The sequence below is a fragment of the Myotis nattereri genome, assembly GCF_964212035.1.
Source record: "Myotis nattereri genome assembly, chromosome: 18".
Classification (NCBI taxonomy): domain Eukaryota; kingdom Metazoa; phylum Chordata; class Mammalia; order Chiroptera; family Vespertilionidae; genus Myotis; species Myotis nattereri.
In genome coordinates, this window is record NC_138093.1 from 34,037,145 (window position 1) to 34,055,667 (window position 18,523).

Genomic DNA, 18,523 nt, shown 5'->3' on the forward strand with positions numbered 1-18,523 from the left:
TCCTTTCATTCTGACTCCCTTTCTGAGGCACGGTATTGGCTTTGAAGCTGTTAGCACGGTGCACCAAAGCCGTTAGGAGAGAGCTCACAATCACTCCCACTTCCTTCCAGAGTGGTAACTGCTGCTCAGAGGCCTGGCTGTCAGGAGCTTCTGAGCCACTTCTCCCTTGGCTGGTTTCTTTGTGGGCAGTGACACCCATTACTAAATGCCAGCCCCAGTGAATACCTTGAATTCTCTTCCTCCCATGTCTGGAGCATAGGAAATGTTGGATGGATGGATGGATGGATGGATGGATGGATGGATGGATGAAGACAGGATCCTTGGTCTGAATCCCTCCAGGCTTTCCTGTCTCCATACCTTTCCCTCATCCTTCCCTGAAGCAGATCATCCACCTTCTCCACTCGGCTGCTCCCAGGTCATTCCCTCTCAGAGGGTCATTCCCTCCCCCTGAAATATCAGCCTCCAACCACATGTTTTATTTCCTCAGGGCCAGTTCAATGGCAGCTTCTCTCCTCACAGAATTCCCACAGCACTTTGTCTGTGCCTCTGTGGGGGCACTTGACACTTCCTGGTGTAACTGCTCTGCCCTTTCTCCCCTGATGACTCACTGGTGGGAGGTTGGGGAGTCATGTTTACTTCATCTCTGTGCTCCTCCAGTGTCCAGCGCAGGGCTGTGCACACAGTAGGTGTGTATGCACTTATTGAATGAATGCATGAACCACCAAGAAGACCTATTGGCCACCATGCCAACACAGCTCTCCTGGGTAGAAAGTCCAGTGCCACCAACTTTGGCTCCTGGGACAAACAGCTCTGAGCAAAGCCTCAACTTATCTTTGGGCCTATGGCATGGTGCATGGAGGGACACTAATAATCCTAGGCCTCTAAGAGTTTTCTATTTTAACTGCACTAACTAGGGATGCCCAGGCCAGGCTCCTGTGGCCTAGTGAATTATAACTCCAGTAGATAAAGCATTTTTCAACCAGAGGTGTTAGGGTCGGGGAAAAAGGTACACACAAGGCCGAAGAGGGTAAAGAATTATGAATTTATTGGATCATTTGGAAAACCAGATGGGCTGAGCCCAAAAATGGCGTCAGCACCCAGGGATGGGAAGTCAGAGGTTTTAAAGGACTCTAGGCAGGCTTTTTCTGGGCAGAGAATTTTCTGGGTGGGTCTGGAGGGGGAGGATAATGGTCTTAGCAAGTGGAATGTGATCTAAGCAAAAGGGAATGTCGGTTGTGAAGTGGTCTAAAGGTCAATACCCCCGGGGGAGGGGGTATTGATTCAATTATTTCATCAGACCTAACAGAAGGGACCTTGAGTCTTTGGGGCCCACGTGGCTCATTCTCTAGTTGGAAAGCCAAGAGTCAGAGAGGGGAAGTAACTGGTCCAAGGCCACACAGTGGCACAGAGAGAACTAGAACACCCAATGCCGTAGGACATCCAATCTAGAGCTTTTTCCAGGTGCCACGGGAAACTCAAGCTAGCCAACTTTTGACACTCAGCCAGGCAGTCAGATTAATGTTTACTCCTATGCTAGCGCATCCAAGGACGGAAGACCCAGGAGCTGGGAATAGTGATTATGCCAACAAGCCAGTTAAGCATAATCCCCTGCAACAGTTTTGCTTTTATCTTGTTAAATAAAATAAGGTGAATAAACATATATATAACTTTATATATATAACACACACAAGTGCACACACAAGTACTTTTCTCTTATAGGAGCAATACATGTTTGACATGTTTATTGTAAAGAAATTGGAGCATACCAAAAAGCATACAGAACAAAATTAAAATCATATAATCTCCCACCAGTCAGAATTAAATACTTAAGTTTTTTACATATTTTTTCCAGAACTTTTGCTATGCAAGTAGGAACTCATTTTAATATTTGGGGTGGTATTGCATGTACAGTTTAATGTCTTCTGTTTTTCATTTATGTCTTAAGGCATTACTTTCCCACATTATTATAATACTAGAGGCCCGATGCACGAAATTCGTGCAAGAGTAGGCCTTCCTTCCCGTGGCTGCTGGTACCAGCTTCCCTCTGGCACCCAGGACCCGGGCTTCCCTCGCAGCCCCAGCTTCATCTGGAAGGTCGTCAAGTCTAATTAGCATATTATGCTTTTATTACTATAGATGCTCAAAAACGTCATTTTAATACCCAATCATGGGTCTAGGCTACCTGTCACTACTCGAGCCAATTCAGCAGAGACAGGGTTGAATCATATATGAGCATTTATTCCAATACTGCCAGCAGTATGGGAGAGCAGCAGGTCATCCACAAAAATCTGCTCTGTACGCCCCCCCCCCCCCCACCTCCCGCCATAAGGCAGCTGCTTATATTGGGTAGAAGGATGAAGATTACATGGGGAAGTAGGCAAAAGGATATGTCAAATGGGCAGTTTACAGGTAATGCAGGCTGGGGCTATGCAAAGGCCTGTGGGTATGCAAAGGCTGGGGGTCTTCAAAGAGCTGGCGGCTCTGGTTTCTGCAACAAGGTTGTTCATCTTTCCATGACAATAGGCAGCTCCCAGATGGAGACGATGGGTTGCATTTCCAGGTGAGTTCCCGGGTCCCCTGTGCAGCTCCCAGCCAGGTTAGAACGTGACTTCTTTAAATAAAACAAAACAATCACAGCTAACGGAGCCTGATTAATATTTCTTACAATTATAACTGGTCTCCAATATTCTATTTCTGCCCCTATCTCATTGTGTGCCATAATTTATTTAACCGCTTCTTTACTGTTGGATGTTTATGAATAATCCTCCGAAGAACATTCTTGAACAAAAGTCTTTGTCTGCGTTCGGGTTATTTCTTTAGACAAATTCCTAGCAAGTGGAGGGCAGGAACATGTTTAAGACTCTCACTACTGGCTGCCAAGTAGCTTTCCAGAAACATGTACCAATTACAACCCCACCAGCTGCCTCAAAGAAGAGCCTTCGATTCTGCAATTGCATCAACACCTCGGGCTAGGGGAGGGGCACTCTTTCATCCAAAGCCTCTTGGGTCGTCCTGACAATGGACTCCTTGTCCTGCCCCCATCTCCTCTTCCCATACTGCCCTCCATCCCTAGCTCCAGGCTTGACTGTCTGTGAGGCCTCTGTTCAATTGCCTCCCGCCTTCCTGGCACTCCAGGCTGCCCCTGAGATCTGAGTTGGTAGAGCTGAAAGGTGAGAGATGCAACTGTCCTGTGGGGAACCCCCCTCCCACCCCACCCCCTCCGCCCAGCCTTGGGGAAGCCCCCAGAGGAAGTGAGGGGGAGGGTGTGTACGGGTTGCTGAGTCATCCACCTGTCAACCTCACCCAAGTCCTCAGCCCAGGGCAGTGACCTGCACACCTAGAAGAAGACAGTAGAGGCCAGCCTCAGTGACAACAGCCACAGGGGACTCTGGCCAGCATGTGGGTGACTCCTGTTTCCCTACAGGCTCTGAAGCCCCTCCATGAATCCCCGGAAGAAGGTGGATTTGAAGCTCATCATCGTCGGAGCCCTGGGGTGAGTGAAGCCAAGCTCCGCTTGGGGTCTGAGGTTGGGATGCAGGCCCCTAGCCAAGGGTAGTGAGACCTCCTGAATGTGTTTCCACCTCCCATGGGTACCTTTCTGATTCAAGGTGGCACTAGGGAGGGCATCCCTCCCGAGGAAAGGAGCTCAGTAAGAGAAAGAGGCTGGGAATCAGGTTACCTGGTTTCTGGTCCAAGCTCTGTGGAAACAAGCCAGTTAGCATCTATCTGCCTTCCCACCTCCTGCCACCTACAGGAAAGACCTGGCCTTCGCTTTGGGGCACCCAGCTCTCTTCAGCCTCCCTGCTCACTTTGACTGGTTCCTACTTCTGGGAACCATTCCCTAGTGCCTTGCTACTCAAAGTGTGATCCTTGGACCACAAATGTTAGAAATTCAGAATCTCGGGACGAGACGGTGGCGAGAGGGGCTTGGTGAGATTTTGAGAATGGTATGGATGTGTGTGTTCACATGTGTCTGGGGTTTTTCCTCAGTGTAGGAAAGACCTCCCTCCTCCACCAATATGTGCACAAGACCTTTTTTGAGGATTATCAGACCACGCTAGGGGCCAGTATCCTCTCCAAGATTATCATACTGAATGACACAACTTTGAAGCTACAGGTGAGCGGCCCTCCCTTTCCCTTTTCAGCATTCATACCTGAAAGTCACCCCACATTCTCTGGACAGCCACTCACAGCAATGTGTTCTAGGAGCTAGAATGGTTTAGAGCTGACATCAGCAAACTTCAGCTAATGGACCAAATCTGGTCCACCACCTGGTTTTGCAAATAAAGTTTTATTGGCACACAGCCCTGCCCACTTGATTACTGATGGTCTATGGCTGCGTTCACACTAGAGCAGCTGAGCTGAGTCGTTGCAACAGACCGTATGGTCTGCAAAGCCTAAGATATTTCCTTTGTGATCCTTTACAGAAGAAACTTTTTGCTGATCTCTGATCTAGAAGGATGAGCTCGAATACAGGAGTTGGGGAGTCTTACTTCTAGTCTCAGGTCCCTGGAAAACTTGACGAGTGGCCTTAGCAAATCATTCCTAAGGTCCAAATCTATCAGATGAGAATAACATTATCTATTCTGATGGCCCAGGGAAAAACAAGAGCTCAGATATAGAAGTGCTCGTGGATGCTAAATGTGAGTGGCAAGATCCTGCAGTGTAGAAGGGTGACAGGGTCGAGATACCTGTGTGTGAAAAGACCACATGCGCCTGTGCCAGGGCCGCCTGCTCCCTACCCAGAAACGGAAGCTTTGACACGATGTGATCCAGTTAGGCCAAACCTCCAGCCACTCATCACAGCCCCGTGGGACGGCTGCTTTTTCCTCCAGATCTGGGACACAGGTGGCCAGGAGCGATTCCGCTCCATGGTGTCCACATTCTACAAAGGCTCCGATGGCTGCATCCTGGCTTTTGATGTCACCGACCTGGAGTCCTTTGAAGCTCTGAATACCTGGCGGGGTGATGTTCTGGCCAAAATCATTCCAACGGAGCAGTCCTATCCGATGGTGGCGCTGGGGAACAAGATCGATCTGGCAGACCGGCAGGTACCATTCATTTATTGACTCATTCATTCACCCAACATGGTGTGAGCACTGGCGACGGGCCAGACACTGTGTTAGATCCCACACATACGGAGCTGAATCATACATAGTCCTCGCTTTAAAATGTCGCGGTCTAGTAGTGGGTGGAGACACTTTAAAAGGTAACTGTGATACAATAGGGTAAATACGATGATAGCGATAGACCTTGGAAATGTGGGGACCACAGTGGAAGTGCATTTACTAAGGCCAAAATCTAGAAGGGGCTTCCTATGGTAGGTGGCTTCCAGGTTGATAAAACAACATGAGCATGCTATGAGCTGAGAATTAAAGACAATGTTGTCTAGAGACAGGAGTGGAAAAATGAAGGCATCAGAGGTAGACAGATAGAATTTGAATTAACCTGAAGAACAGTATGTCTACCCAGGGTCAGGTAGGGGGTCTGCAGTTATAAATACTTGAGTCGACAAATTTTCTAAGAAAGTAGTATATATTTTTAAATTAGCTTAATCATAGCCTGGCCAGCATGGCTCAGTGGTTGAGCGTCGACCTATGAACCTGGAGGTCAACAGTTCAATTCCCGGTCAGGGCACATGCCCGGGTTGTGGGTTCGATCCTCAGTAGGGGGCGTGCAGGAGACAGCCAATCAATGATTCTCTCTCATCATTGATGTTTCTGTCTCTCTCTCTCCCTCTCTCTTCCTCTCTGAAATCAATAAAAATATTTTAAAAATAAATTAGCTTAAGCATATTCTGGATCACCTGGCTAACCACCGGATGGCTTGTCTGTTCCATGGCTGTAGGGACCCCATGCTGTGTAGGTGTTTATTGCAGTGGCGTTGAGTAGAGTTCTTGTCACCGTTGCCTACTAATAAGAAGAGACTAGAGGTAGACTTAATTCGTAAAAGATGCTCTGCCCTGTTACCTTTTGCCTTGGGTCCCGCAGATGCATGTCAGACACAAATCCCCGGTAGCTACCAAACTCCAGGGGTGAATGTTAAGCTTTCCAAGTGGCCTCCTTGAAGCCCTTCTTGGGACGGAGGTGAGGCTTTGCCTTTTCTCTGTCTTTTGCGGGGTGCAAAACACAACACAACACAACTTTCTCCAAAGAAATCCTTTCTACTCCTCCTTTTCAGTCTTTTAGTATCCATGGTGTGGGGTTTGGAGTCATGGATTCTTGGTCATGTACACTGGAAACATACAATGTATGTAGACAAACAGTCTATTTCCTAGCCCACCTTATATCAGACATCTATCAGATTGTAGTGCCTCCCCCAAAACGTCCATTTTAATGAACATCCTGCTTCATATACTTACCGATTGTAGGGTGGGGAGTTGAGGGAGTTCAAGACTGAGAGTCTTATTTTTTTCTCCGTGAAATAAGAGGCACCATTTTCTTGAGGGGAAACCAAGCAGGAGTCTGAGGAGCAATGGTGACCTTCACCAGTCACCTGGAGAGAAACGGGCGAGGAAGCTAATGGGGGACCAAGACGAGAACTGATGGGTGACACTCAGGGCTTATCGGAAGGAGGGCACCAGGAGGTTGAGGTGGAGTCTGTGTTGTGTTTTTCTTCAAGAGCCCTGTGTGGGGGGAAAGCCAGGAATGAGGGACCTGGGCTGGGCCAGCAGAGGTGGAGGAGCAGGGCAGAAGGAATGAGCACGGGAGCGGGTTGAAGGGAGGCAGGCTGCGGCCAGAGCGGAAGACGGTATTTAGTGTTATCGTCTGAGGTCCCGGGTCTGGCCCTGCAAAGAAGAGGAAAGAAGGTGAAGTCTGTCGGAAGGGAAGGCATTGGAAGCTATTGTGAGGGGTGGAGGCCACAGCGTGAGGTGGAGAGGAAGCCTCGCCAGGCTGCAGAGCTCAGTGAGTGAGGGGGTCCTGGCAGGATGGAAGTACAGGCGATGCCTTGAAAGGGTGGAGGGGGTCCAGTCCAAGCTTGGGCGGGGGCATGAGCTTTGATCTACCGACAGAGGAAGATGAGGGCTTGAAAGAAGCAGTAAAGCCCCAGGCAAGCCCAACCCCACCTCTGGGCCGTGTGGTTAGCCCGTTCCAGCCTCTTCATCTGTGAGATGAGGGCCAGACACAGAGTTCATGGGGTTGTTTGAGGATTAAAGGAAATGATGCCTATAAAGCATGTGGCAAGCTTAAGATGGGAGCGAGGCTGATCCTCCTTATTATCTCCAAGGCACAGGCTGGGAAAACAGGGGAGCGTCTCCTACTCAGTACAAAGAAAACAAATGTTTAAAACTCTATTGCTAAGATGTGAGGTGAAGGAGAAGTTCTAGAGATGGACGGGGGTGACGGTTGCACAACAACGTGAATGAACTCAATGTCCTTGAACTGCACACTTACATATCATTGAAATGGAAAATTTTATGTATATTTTACCACAATAAAAAATATATGTTGGCAGAATGATCTTAAAGAAATTACTGACCTAGGTTTTTTTTCAAGTCCCTACTCTTTCTACAGAAGGTACTAGACTGAAAAAAAAAGTTAGGTTGTTTAAAAGAATAGCTCTGCTAGCATCTATGCTACAAGGAATTTCTTCGCTAGCTTGTGGAGTCTTTGCTCTAAGTTCAGGTAGGCACTTCCTGACTTTCCACTGAGGCATAATGTTTTCTGAAAATATTAGCTATTTTGGGTAGCAGTTTAAGATGTATTTGACACACTAATTTTAACACATACAATTGATGATTTAAAATGTATATGAGATGGAAAAGTCTCACAAATAAAATTACATGAACTGGACTAATTTTGTCAAGCTTTTGGCCTCTGATGAACATCAAAATTGTAATAGGAGCTCTGGCCGGTGTGGCTCCATTGGTTGAGTGTCATCCCATGCACCTTTCGAAGGGCCGTGGGTTCCATTCCTGGTCAGGGCACATACCCAGTTTTGGGTTCAGTCCCCAACTGGGACACATATGGGAGGCAACTGATCAGTGTTTCTTCTTCTTCTTCTTCTTCTTCTTCTTCTTCTTCTTCTTCTTCTTCTTCTTCTTCTTCTCTCTCTCTCTCTGTCTCTCTCTCTCTCCCCCCCCCCTTTCTTTCTCTGTTTCTCTCCCTCTTGCTCCAAAGTCAATAAAAACAGACCCTTGGGTGAACAGGAGAAGTAAAATGTTAGTAGTATACTGTCAGCCAGAAGCAAGATTAATAGAAGTAACATTTCTAAAACTTTCATACGTCTCCGATTCCCAAGTATCACACCCCGAGTTTATTTCCACAGTCAGAGCCTAAGGTATAAATAGCCATTATTTTATAAATAAAAGACAAGACGGCTTTAAAAAGCATGAAACTGCAAATGGACTTGGAAGAGGAAAGTAAAACGTCCTGTCTGGTTGCTTTCTTCCCAGGCCAGCTTTCTGAGGTTCAATGGAGAGGTGCTGGGGACAGAAAAAGAATGTTAATTGGCAACATAATCCCCACCGCTATTTTGGAGTTGTGTATTTAATCACTGCGTGTAAACAGAACAGAGAAAGAGTGGAGAGAATGAAATAAAATACCTGCCGTAGTCCCGCCTCTGTGCAGCAGGAGAGAAGGGGCAGCTGAGATCAGCCAGCTAAGAGTTGGGAACTTGTCTTCCTAGCTCTGTCCCTGGGTGACCTTGGACACCAATCCTGGCTTCTGCCTCTTGTGCCACTAAAGAGAAAGACTCTCCCTGCCTCCTGGAGGGGCAGAGGCACGTGACTTCATTCCACCTCCCTTCCATTTCTACCCCAGCTCCTGAGCCCCAATGATGGGCCCAGGAAAATACTCATCACCCGGTGGGGCTGGAGGGCCGGGGCAGGGGGGCGGGGCGGGGGTGGGGTGGGGGGATAAACAAGGAAGGAGCAATCAGATGGGTAAGAGCAGTCCTTGCCCTCAAGGACTTTACAAGACACAAAGCCTGGCCCAGCCAGTGTGGCTTGGTGGTTGAACAGCAGCCCATGAGCCAAGAGGTCACTGATTGGATCCCCAGGGTCAGGGCACATGTCTGGTTTCCGGTTTGATCCCCAGTAGGGGGTGTGCCGGAGGCAGCCAGTAGATGATGTTTCTCTCTCTTCGGTGTGTCTATCTCTCTATCCCTCTCCCGTCCTCTCTCTCTAAAAAACAAAAAAATAAGAAGAAAATCAATAAAAACATTTTTTAAAAAGATACAAAGCCCTTTGTGTCACTAACATGCCATCCAGGTATAACGTGTTCATTTCTAATGAGTATTTATTTGCATGTTACTCGTGAGGACAATAGTAGCCGGTAGCCTGGCCATCCCTGATGCTTCCCCCAAATACAGTTCCGGATTTCCCCTGAGCTGTGAGGCTTCTTGGTGACTCGCCCGGTCGTGGGCAACTATGCTCCTCAGAACGGAGCACGCGTGCTCGTGGCCGATTCTGGGGCCTTTTCCCAAAGGCAGGAGGATCATGTCCATCAGAGCCCAAGACCAGGGCCTGGGGTTTCTCCCTGCTCTGCTCACGTTAAGCAGCACCTGGGGGATCGACTGGGCCAAGCCTGGGCGTGGGACGTAGAGGGTCATCTGGGCCCCCCGAAGGGCAGGCTGCTTGGCCGACCCCAGTCTCCACCCCCCAGTGCGAGGTAGCAAGCCTCACACGGCCGGCCAGGGCAATGCTGGGGGGACAGCAGAGGCATGTGAAAGTGCGCCATGAGCCCTGGGCCCTGAGGCCAGAAAAGCAAAGACCGAAGACGAAAGGGACAGCAATGGTACCTTTCATCGCAGTAAGGTAAATTCCGAGAACCTGCAGGAGCAAGGGAGACAACCTGCTGAGGGCAGTCTCCGGTCTCCCCTGCGGCGCTGTGCTCTGGGGGCGGGCACAATGCCCTCTCCCCGTGAGAAACACCTTGGCTGCCTTAAGTAAGATGAAATAACGGTTATAAAGCCCCAGGTGTAGCAAATGTTCAATAGACGGCCATTTCCTCCTTCCCGAAAGAAGCAGCCCTGGCACGCAGTGGTACCAATGTCTTTGGAAGTCACCTGCACTGCCGCCAGACATTTCCCAATCCGGACCCTCTAAGTGGGCTCGGCCATTGGCACGTGGGCCGTGATGTCCTCACTCACTGCCCTGCGCGGCTCAGGGCACCAGGCCGAGAGCTGAGAAGGCCCTGACCCTGAACTCAGAACACCTGCAGTCCAGCGGGAGCGACAGAAAAGCAGCGCAGTTCTGCAGAGGGCGGCTCGGATGGCATGGGAGCACCGCGCTGGGGCCTCATCCGAGCCCTGCCTTTCTCGGCTGTGTGATCGGAGGCAAGTCGCTGAACCTCTCTGAGTCTCCGTGTTCTTATCTCTATTTTTATAAAATATATTTGTATTGATTTCAGAGAGGAAGGGAGAGGGAGAGAGAGAGAGAGAGAGAGAGAGAGAGAGAGAGAGAGAGAGACATCAATGATGAGAGAGAACCATGGATTGGCTGCCTCCTGCACACCCCCTACTGGGGATGGAGCCTGCAACCTGGGCATGTGCCCTTGATCGAAATCGAACTCAGGACCCTTCAGTCCGCAGGCCGGCACTCTATCCATTGAGCCAAACTGGCTAGGGCTCAGATTTCGTATCTCTAAAGTAGAGCTAATAAGACCTGTCTCACCGGGCTATTGGGGATTAAATAAGTTAATATGACAAGATATCTAACCCAGTGCCTGGCCCATAGTAGGAGCTTATCAACTGTTCCTAGGACTCTACCCTGGAAAATAGGGTTAGCGGGGACCTGAGTCTCTGCCCAGCAACAGGCCTCCTGGGTCAGCCAGCTCACGGGAAGAGAGTCCTCCGTCCCTGCCCGTGTCCCCCATGTCCATCTCCTCTTGAAGGTACTGGAGAAGGAGCCAATGACAGGAAGATGCCCCTCGTGTAGGCCTTCGGAAGGCCGCACAGCACAGGGAGCTCTCATTCTGCCAGGCCTGTGTTCAAATCCTGCTCAGCCCCAACGCTCAGGGCAAATTCTTTTATTCTCTAGTCCTCAGTTTCCTCATCTGGAAAATGAAGCTAACAATAGCATCTCACATTTATGTTAAGAAATCGCATGTGTAAAGTTACAGACACTTGGAAGGTTCTCAATAAATGGGAATGGAGGTAGGGATGGTGGGGATGATGCTACAGAAACAGCGCTCCTGTCTTCCGTCCATTCAGGTGCCACAGAAGGTAGCCCAGGACTGGTGTAAAGAGAAGAATATTCCCTACTTTGAAGTCAGTGCCAAGAATGACATCAACGTGGTACAAGCCTTCGAGATGCTGGCCAGCCGAGCTCTGTCCAGGGTGAGTGGCTATGGAGGCAGCACTTGGCCGGGCGGCCCCTTAGGGTGGGGAACTTGGGAGTTTCCAGAACAGAACATATTGGACATGGGTAGGGATGTGGGCGGACAGGATTGCTCATCGACTTAATGAGTTGCCAAATGGGCTCAAGAAGACTCCAGCTCTGGGACCGCAGGATGCCAGAGGCACAAAGCTACTTTAGAGTGGATAGTCGGTGGTCCCTCCATCTGGCTGATATCAGTCATTTGTGGGGTTTCTAAAAAAAGAAAAAAATGCCATCCTGTACCCCACCCCTGGAGATTCTAATTAGTAAGAGTTTTGAGATGTGATTAGTTCAATCCTCCTTGGTGGGGGAGAAGCCCTATGGTGCCAAGTATTTGTCCAAATAGAATATCAAACCTGCAGGAGTTGCTGGCATTTTCCAATCAAAAAGTTGGATAGAGCCCGGCTAGTGTGGCTCAGTGGTTGAGTGCCGACCTATGAACCAGGAGGTCCTGGTTTCTACGAGGGCATAGAATGTAAGTCACCTGGATTTTTAAGGTGAATCTAGAGTTTGAAAATCTGTGTTTTAAGGTCAAAGGAGAATTTTCTAAGGCATTTTCTCCAAGGGCTTCTCCCCTCCCTCCCAGGGAAGCCGTGTGCTGGTTCACACTAGCCCGGAGTGTTTGCAGAGGGAGGTATGAGGGGTGCTGCTGGGAGAGGGAGGGGAGCCCCAGCCTGGGGTGAGGAGCAGGGCCCTGCAGCTGGCTAGACCTGGCCTCATGTGAGGGTCCAGAGACGTCAGGGTTTTAGCTACAATTAGCTCAGTGGAGTGAGTGGGCCCTGCACACAGCAGTGGGCCCGTTGGAGGACTGGGCAATGCCCAGGGCTGCATAGGCTGGAGCCCCAGCCCCAGGCCTGGGCGGTGCTGGGGATAAGGAGCCACTCAGGCCATGTCCCTCCTCAGGCACCTCACAGGACTGGGCTCCCACAGGGGACAGCTGGGCACCCCGGGTCAGGTCTGTGCGGAGCGGGCTTGGATCCTCCCCAGGAGAGGAGAGACTGAGATTCATCTGAGGTGTGGGGACCTCTCTCATCTCCAGGGGGACAGGCTGTCCACCAGAGAGACTTCCTCCCACCCCCAACACTAACCCTGACCTTACATTATATATATGCAATGTAACAGGCATATATATATATATATTACAAATAAAATTTTAATAACTCAAAAGAATTTGTTGAGGGATACCCAAGGCCCAGCATCCAGGCTGACTACGGTGGCTGCCCTGGGACCCTATCTGGGAGGAGTGAGACATGGGGCTCTCCATGAAACACACTCTGTGAAGAAGGGCCGATCCCTGGCCGTGTACCACCGGCTACATTACTGCTCAGTCTGGGGTGACAGGGCATCAGGGGACCATCTCATGTGTCTTGGGGTCACCATCATCAGGGTGCAGCAGGTGGGCCTGACACCACCTCCTGGGCTCCAGGGTCAAGGGCATCAGGGTTTAGCTGACATTCACCAGCTGGACACCTAGCCAGAGCCCGGGAGCCATGGAGGAGGAAAAATCAGGGTCCTAGAAGTTGTCCCCGCAGAGAGGGGCACTGGGGACACACCACCAGGCACAGTGTCACCTGCCACTCAGGAGGCTCTGCCCTTCTCAGGGCCACAGCTGCACACAGGGTGAGGGTGCCCATCCCGCCCTCTCGCACACGCCCACCCGCTGTGGGAGGGACGCGGTGGCTGAGAGCAGTGGCACAGTGGGGAGGGGGTGCCTTTGAGAAGGAACCTCTCTGCATGTGGAACCGTGTCCTAGGAAGACCCCCCACACACACACACCCTCGCTCCTGAACCAGGTGGGCCAGTCCCACGTGAGCAGTGGCCAGCGGGGGCGGGGGGGGGGCTTTCTCTGGGCCGTGTTGGGACAGGAGAGTTGGAGGTGGACAGACAGGCCTTGAGTCTGTGTCCGGAGCCTCCCTGGACACAGAAGAACACGATTGACAGAGGGTGGGGAGGGCGGGAGGTGGCAGCGGTGAGAGAAGGTTGGGGTGTAGGGATGTTGTGGGGAGGGGTCTCGGCAGAAACGAGGCGTAGGCTGTCATCATCTCTGCTGAGGTCAGACGTCACCTCCGTTGCCCCTGCAGAGAATGGGGAGTTAGGGGACCTGCTCAGAGGTCAGGACACCTGGTCCCTGACCCAGCCACCCAACCGCTCTGGGCTCCTGGGAGACCCTGGAGGAGGTGAGGACGGAAGGGGGCGAGGTGACCAGGGATTCCGTGCTGGGCCTGTTTCCCAGCAGCACCGAGGGAGGGGACAGAAAGCCAGCACCATCGGCCACCAGGAGACGGGGCAAGTGGTGCTCGCGGCCTCTCAGAGGTGGACTCTGACTCCTCTCCTCCCTCCCCAGTATCGGAACACAGAGAACTACCTCACAGACTCCATCAAGCTCTCGCCAGAGGACCAGACCAGGAGGAGATGCTGCTGACCTCCCAGCCTCCCTCTCTGGACACCAGAGACTCGGCGTGCCCTGGGCCCGGTCATCCCGACCTCCAACAGCTGCACCGCCCGCCCAGGCTCGGCCCAGGCGCTGTGGCAGGGCCCTGGCCCCGTGTGCCTGTGCTGGGCCCAGAATCAGAGGGCGACCCCTCCCCTGGGCTGAGCTGAGAGAAGTGAGCACAGGGCTGGGTCCCCGGAGTCCTGATGAGACTCAATGTCACTGTGAAATCCTGGCCTGGAGGCGTCACCATTTCCTCACTGGCTCAGCTTTCTTCCCCCGCCCCACCCCCACCCCCACCCCCCGCAGACAGATGGGCCGCTGTCTGGGAGCCCTGTGCACTCCCAGGCCAGCGCCACCCACAAGGCAGCCGCTCAGCTCTGGACAAGGGTGCGACTCAGCCTCCCTCGGTAACCAGGACCAGGAAGTGATGGTCTGGGACCTCACATAGGGGCCCGCCTCATCCTGCCGCACAGCTGTCCAGTCCTGGACACCCTCTGTCCCCTCCAGAGTATAGGACTGAGGAGCCCAGGAAAAGCCACCAGGGACGGGCTCATTCCCCCTTGTTGGGTGCTCAGGCAACTCCCGTAAGTCTCTCTGAGCCTCAGCCTATTCATCTGTCAAATGGGGGTGGCATATGCCCCACCCACCTCAGAGTGTGGTTTTGAGGACCAGAGCTCTGCCTGCATTGCAGTTACTCTTGTTGACATGCATTTATTTATTCCTCCAACAAGTCGTTTTGACTCCCTACTACCTGTGATGCACTGAGATCCAGTGACACACGAAACAGACAAGGAGCCCGTAGGGAGAGGGGCAATAGACAGAGACTTTACAGAGAAGTGGTCCCGGAGGACTTCCCTGAGGAGGTAAAATTTGGCGTGAGGGCCAGAGAATGAGAAAGGGGTTGCCCCCTGAGATCTGGACGGAGAACATTCCGGAGAGAGAGCAGCAAGGGCCACGGCCCCAGGTGAGGATGAGCTTGCTGGGTGCTAGCAACAGTGAAGGGACATTCATGCACCTGAGCACTCACAGCTGCAGTCCCTGGGCCCGCGAAGGGAGCCCCGCCTCCTGGGTGGTTCCTTGAGCCTCTGCTGACTGGCCACCAGAGGGCAGCAGTGCTCTCTCGTTCAGGCTGAGCGGAAAGGGGACGCTCCAAGGACGCTTGAAGAGCGGGCTCTGGGTAGGTCAGCGCTTCAAGATTCTCAAGATTCCTGGGGCCGGAGAATCCCAGTTCCTTACGCTTAGTAAGAAGTGGGCAAAACTGCAACATCGGTGATTCAAGCAAGAACCCCACATCAGTGACCAATGCTAGAATGAGGGGCCCCGAGAGCTCATGGGTTCTCTGTCCCTACAGAGTCTAAGGCCATAGTCTTTCTTCTGGCTGCAGAGAGTAGACAGGGCTCACTCCAAGGGGGTGGCCAAGACGACCTCATGGCCACAAAAGTCTCCTGTGGACACAGAGGTATCCTTCCTGCGCTGCAAGCAGAGCTGGCAACCTTAGGCTACGACTTGTGAGTGTCCCCTGACCCTGAAGATGTAGGGGGTGGGGGCGGTCAGGGAGGGAGTCAGGAGCCCCTTCTCCCCACCCCAGCTGTGGAGTGAAAACTGGCTTGTCCTGGGCCGTAGCATGGACCCGGCACGGGGGCCGGGGGCCTGGAGCCCAGCTGTGTCCGTGTCTTTCCCGGGCTGGCATGCTGCACCCCGCTCGGCTCTCCTGGGCGTCGGAGGCGCTGTGGGTCGGGGGGATGGAGTGTGCACAGCAGCTCGGGCACCACGACGGACATGTGGACCGTTTCTGAATGTGTACAATAAATGATCAATGTGTCCTCTGTTTGGATCCCTTGCGGGGTTTCGTTATGAAATGGAAAGGATAAGTCTCCATAGTTCAAAATTCAAAAGCTACTAAAGGGAAGACAACAGAACGTAAGCAGGGCCAGCTATGTAACTGGCGGGACCCAGTGCCCAGTGAAAATGCCCGGTTCCTTATTCAGAAGTTATGAAGGATTTCAAGACAGCAACAGTGGATCATTAAGCCGAGCACAGGGGCCTTCTGAGTGCAGGCTGCGCACCCACTAAAGCCAACCCGAGGGAGTGGCCATGTTTTCATGCCTCCAGGATGATAGCGCCCTGGCCAGCCCACCTGGGCTGCAGACGCCCCGGAGCTTGTAGATTAGAGCCTATCTTTGCAAGAGCCACGTAGAGATTCCACCCCAGGCCCAAACCACAGACAGAATGTTCCACATGGTGTGGGGGGGAGGGGGCGGGGAGGGAATGGGGGTCGGAGGGCCCACAGCATCCCTCCTGTTATGACTAGAGGGCACGCTGACCAATCCATAGGCAGAGGGAGCTGAGCTGACAGATTGCAGACTGCCCCCACCCCCACCCCATCCCCACCTCTGGTGAGACTGGCCCTCAGGGGGGTAGACAGAGGCAGCAGGTAGGGACTCCTGCCAAGTACAGCCCACTTGAGCCTGAACAGGGTGGGGCAGCATATCCTGGGCCCCTTCATCACCATCCCTTCGGAGAAGAGGACCCAGGTGAGCAAGACTGCTCTGACCCAGGCTGCTCTGGTGCCTACCAGAGCCCTGCTCAGAGGGGCAGCTCCGGAACTAATCTTATATATATAAAAGCCTAAGCGACCGGCTGACCATTCGACTGTCCGATCAGTAGCTACGACGTGCACTAGCCACCAGGAGGCAGACACTCAATGCAGGGTGCCTTGGCAGCTACATAGAGGAGGGAGCCCAGTTCCGGGATGTGTCACCCAAGAACCGCCCTCTCGCAATCTGGGACGCCTCGGGGGATGTCAGAAAGCCAGTTTCAGCCCTATCCCCGCAGGCCAGGCCGAGGGACCCCACCAATGCACAAATCCATGCACTGGGCCTCTAGTAAATAATAAAGATGATCCGGCCTGGTTCTGCATGGTACACGCCCTTGAGGCTTGAGGGAAAGAAAAAAAAAAAGCCAAATCTACTCACCAAATAAACCTGGGTTGGCCAGGCTGAGCACCACATGCCCAGGGGGATGGGGAAATGCTGACTTTTTCTGCTGTTTGAGGCTCCCTCGCCACCCGTCCGCCAGCCCCGGGCAGCTCCCAGCAGAGACAGCACGTGGCCAGCACCTCGAAGCCATCCTGTTGCTAGGAGTGCACAGTCCAGTGGGGCCACAGAACAGCCAGGCAGGCAGCACCACCCAAAAGCTGGGCAGAGGACTGACATGCAGACACGCCTGCTGTGTGCACGCCTCACGCTGCCTCTAGGGTGTGTGGTCTGGGGACGGGGGCGGAAGAGGACCCGGCTAAGTGGGAAGCGTGGTTCAAGCAGGCGGCCTTGGCCTGCACCAGGCCTCTGTGCGTGCCTGTGCGGTACAGGGCGTGCGTGTGTGTGTGTGCAGTTAGTGTGTGTGTGGTGTGGGCTGTGCTTGTGTGTGGGGTGTGTGTAGTGTGTGTAGTGGGGGGGTAGGTGGTATGGTATGTAGTATGGGTGTGTGTGTAGAGTATGGTCAGTGTTTGTGTCGGGGGGTGTAATGCGTGGGGCGTGTGGAGGTAGTTGGTGTGTAGTGTGTGGGGGTGTGTAGAGTATGTGCTGTGTTTGTGTGTGTGTGTAGTGTGTTCATGTGTGTGTGGTGTGTTTGTGGGTGTGGGGGGGAGTGTATAGTGTGGGGTGTGTTTGTGTGTGGGGTGTTTGTGTGGGTGTGGGGGGAGTGTATAGTGTGGGGTGTGTTTGTGTGTGGGGTGTTGGTGTGGGAGGGGTGCATATAGTGTGTTGTGTGTGTGTGTGGTGTGTTTGTGTGGGTGTGGAGGGAGTGTATAGTGTGGGGTGTTGGTGTGTGGGGTGTTGGTGTGGGAGGGGTGCATATAGTGTGTTGTGTGTGTGTGTGTGTGTGTGTGCGTGTGTGTGTGTGGTGGTAAGAGGAGTAGGGACATAGAAGGTACAGTAGATTTCCCTTGTTAAAGTACAAAAATTATAAATACGCTCATAGGCTTGGAGAACAAAAGGATGGGCAAAGGGGAGCTGAGGGTCGGGGTGGGGCAGGAGCACTGCTGAGACCCTGCCTTGTTCCAGCGAGTCCCCAGCACAGCCCACGAGGAGGGCCTGAGCCTCATCTTTCCCAGGAGAAGACTGCGGCTCCTCTCCCTGCCCTCACAGCTCACCAGGCCCTGTCCCCACACCTCAGCACCCTCTCCCATCCACGGCCTTCTCTCTATGCTCTGCTCCCGGGGCCAGGTGAGCAGCACACCTACCACACTGCCTCCCCGCGGGCCTCCTGCCTGCCCTCTCGCCGTTCCCAGCATTCTACAGGGCACCATCCCAGCGACGTCCACCAGCATAAATCCTTCTGTGGTCCGCAGGCCATCCACCATGCTTCAGGCCTCAGCTCTGGCCACAACCTCCCCCTGCTGCAGATGTGGGAACTCCCTCAGTTCCCCGGAAGCTGGCGGCCTCTCACCCTCTGCCCCTCTCTGGCCCTCCACCTGGTTAATCCCACCTTAGCTGTTAGTTATCAGCTGCCCTGACACCCAGACCGCGTGAGGGGCCCCACCGTGTGCCCCTCAGCCCCGTTACCTCGGTGCCAAGGGACAGGGATTTTCATCGATTTTCTTCCCCATCGTCTCCCCTGTGCCCAGAGCAATGCCGGACAGTAGTTGGCACTCAATACATGTTTTTGGAAGGAAGAGCACTTGCAATACTTTATCCTAATTGTTTGTCTGCTTGCCCTGAGGCTAGTCTCCCTGAAGGCAAGGTCTCTTTGGATTCATTTTAACCCAATAC

General features: G+C 52.7%; 1 protein-coding gene across 1 annotated transcript; it reads left to right on the plus strand.

Annotated features, from left to right (window-relative positions):
* Positions 1-3,424: 3,424 nt before the first annotated feature.
* Positions 3,425-15,585, plus strand: RAB7B (RAB7B, member RAS oncogene family). The gene is made up of 5 exons (XM_081111901.1): positions 3,425-3,493; positions 3,991-4,117; positions 4,836-5,051; positions 11,155-11,280; positions 13,665-15,585. The coding sequence occupies exons 1-5, from the start codon at positions 3,441-3,443 to the stop codon at positions 13,740-13,742; spliced, it is 600 nt and encodes a 199-aa protein (XP_080968027.1). The 5' UTR covers positions 3,425-3,440; the 3' UTR covers positions 13,743-15,585.
* Positions 15,586-18,523: the final 2,938 nt, after the last annotated feature.

Bases quoted from the DNA above. Each gene is read 5' to 3' on its own strand.
- RAB7B (XM_081111901.1), top strand. From the start codon at position 3,441: ATGAATCCCCGGAAGAAGGTGGATTTGAAGCTCATCATCGTCGGAGCC. The intron at 4,118-4,835 runs GTGAGCGGCCCT...TTTTTCCTCCAG, and splicing joins ACACAACTTTGAAGCTACAG to ATCTGGGACACAGGTGGCCA. The intron at 5,052-11,154 runs GTACCATTCATT...CCGTCCATTCAG, and splicing joins TCGATCTGGCAGACCGGCAG to GTGCCACAGAAGGTAGCCCA.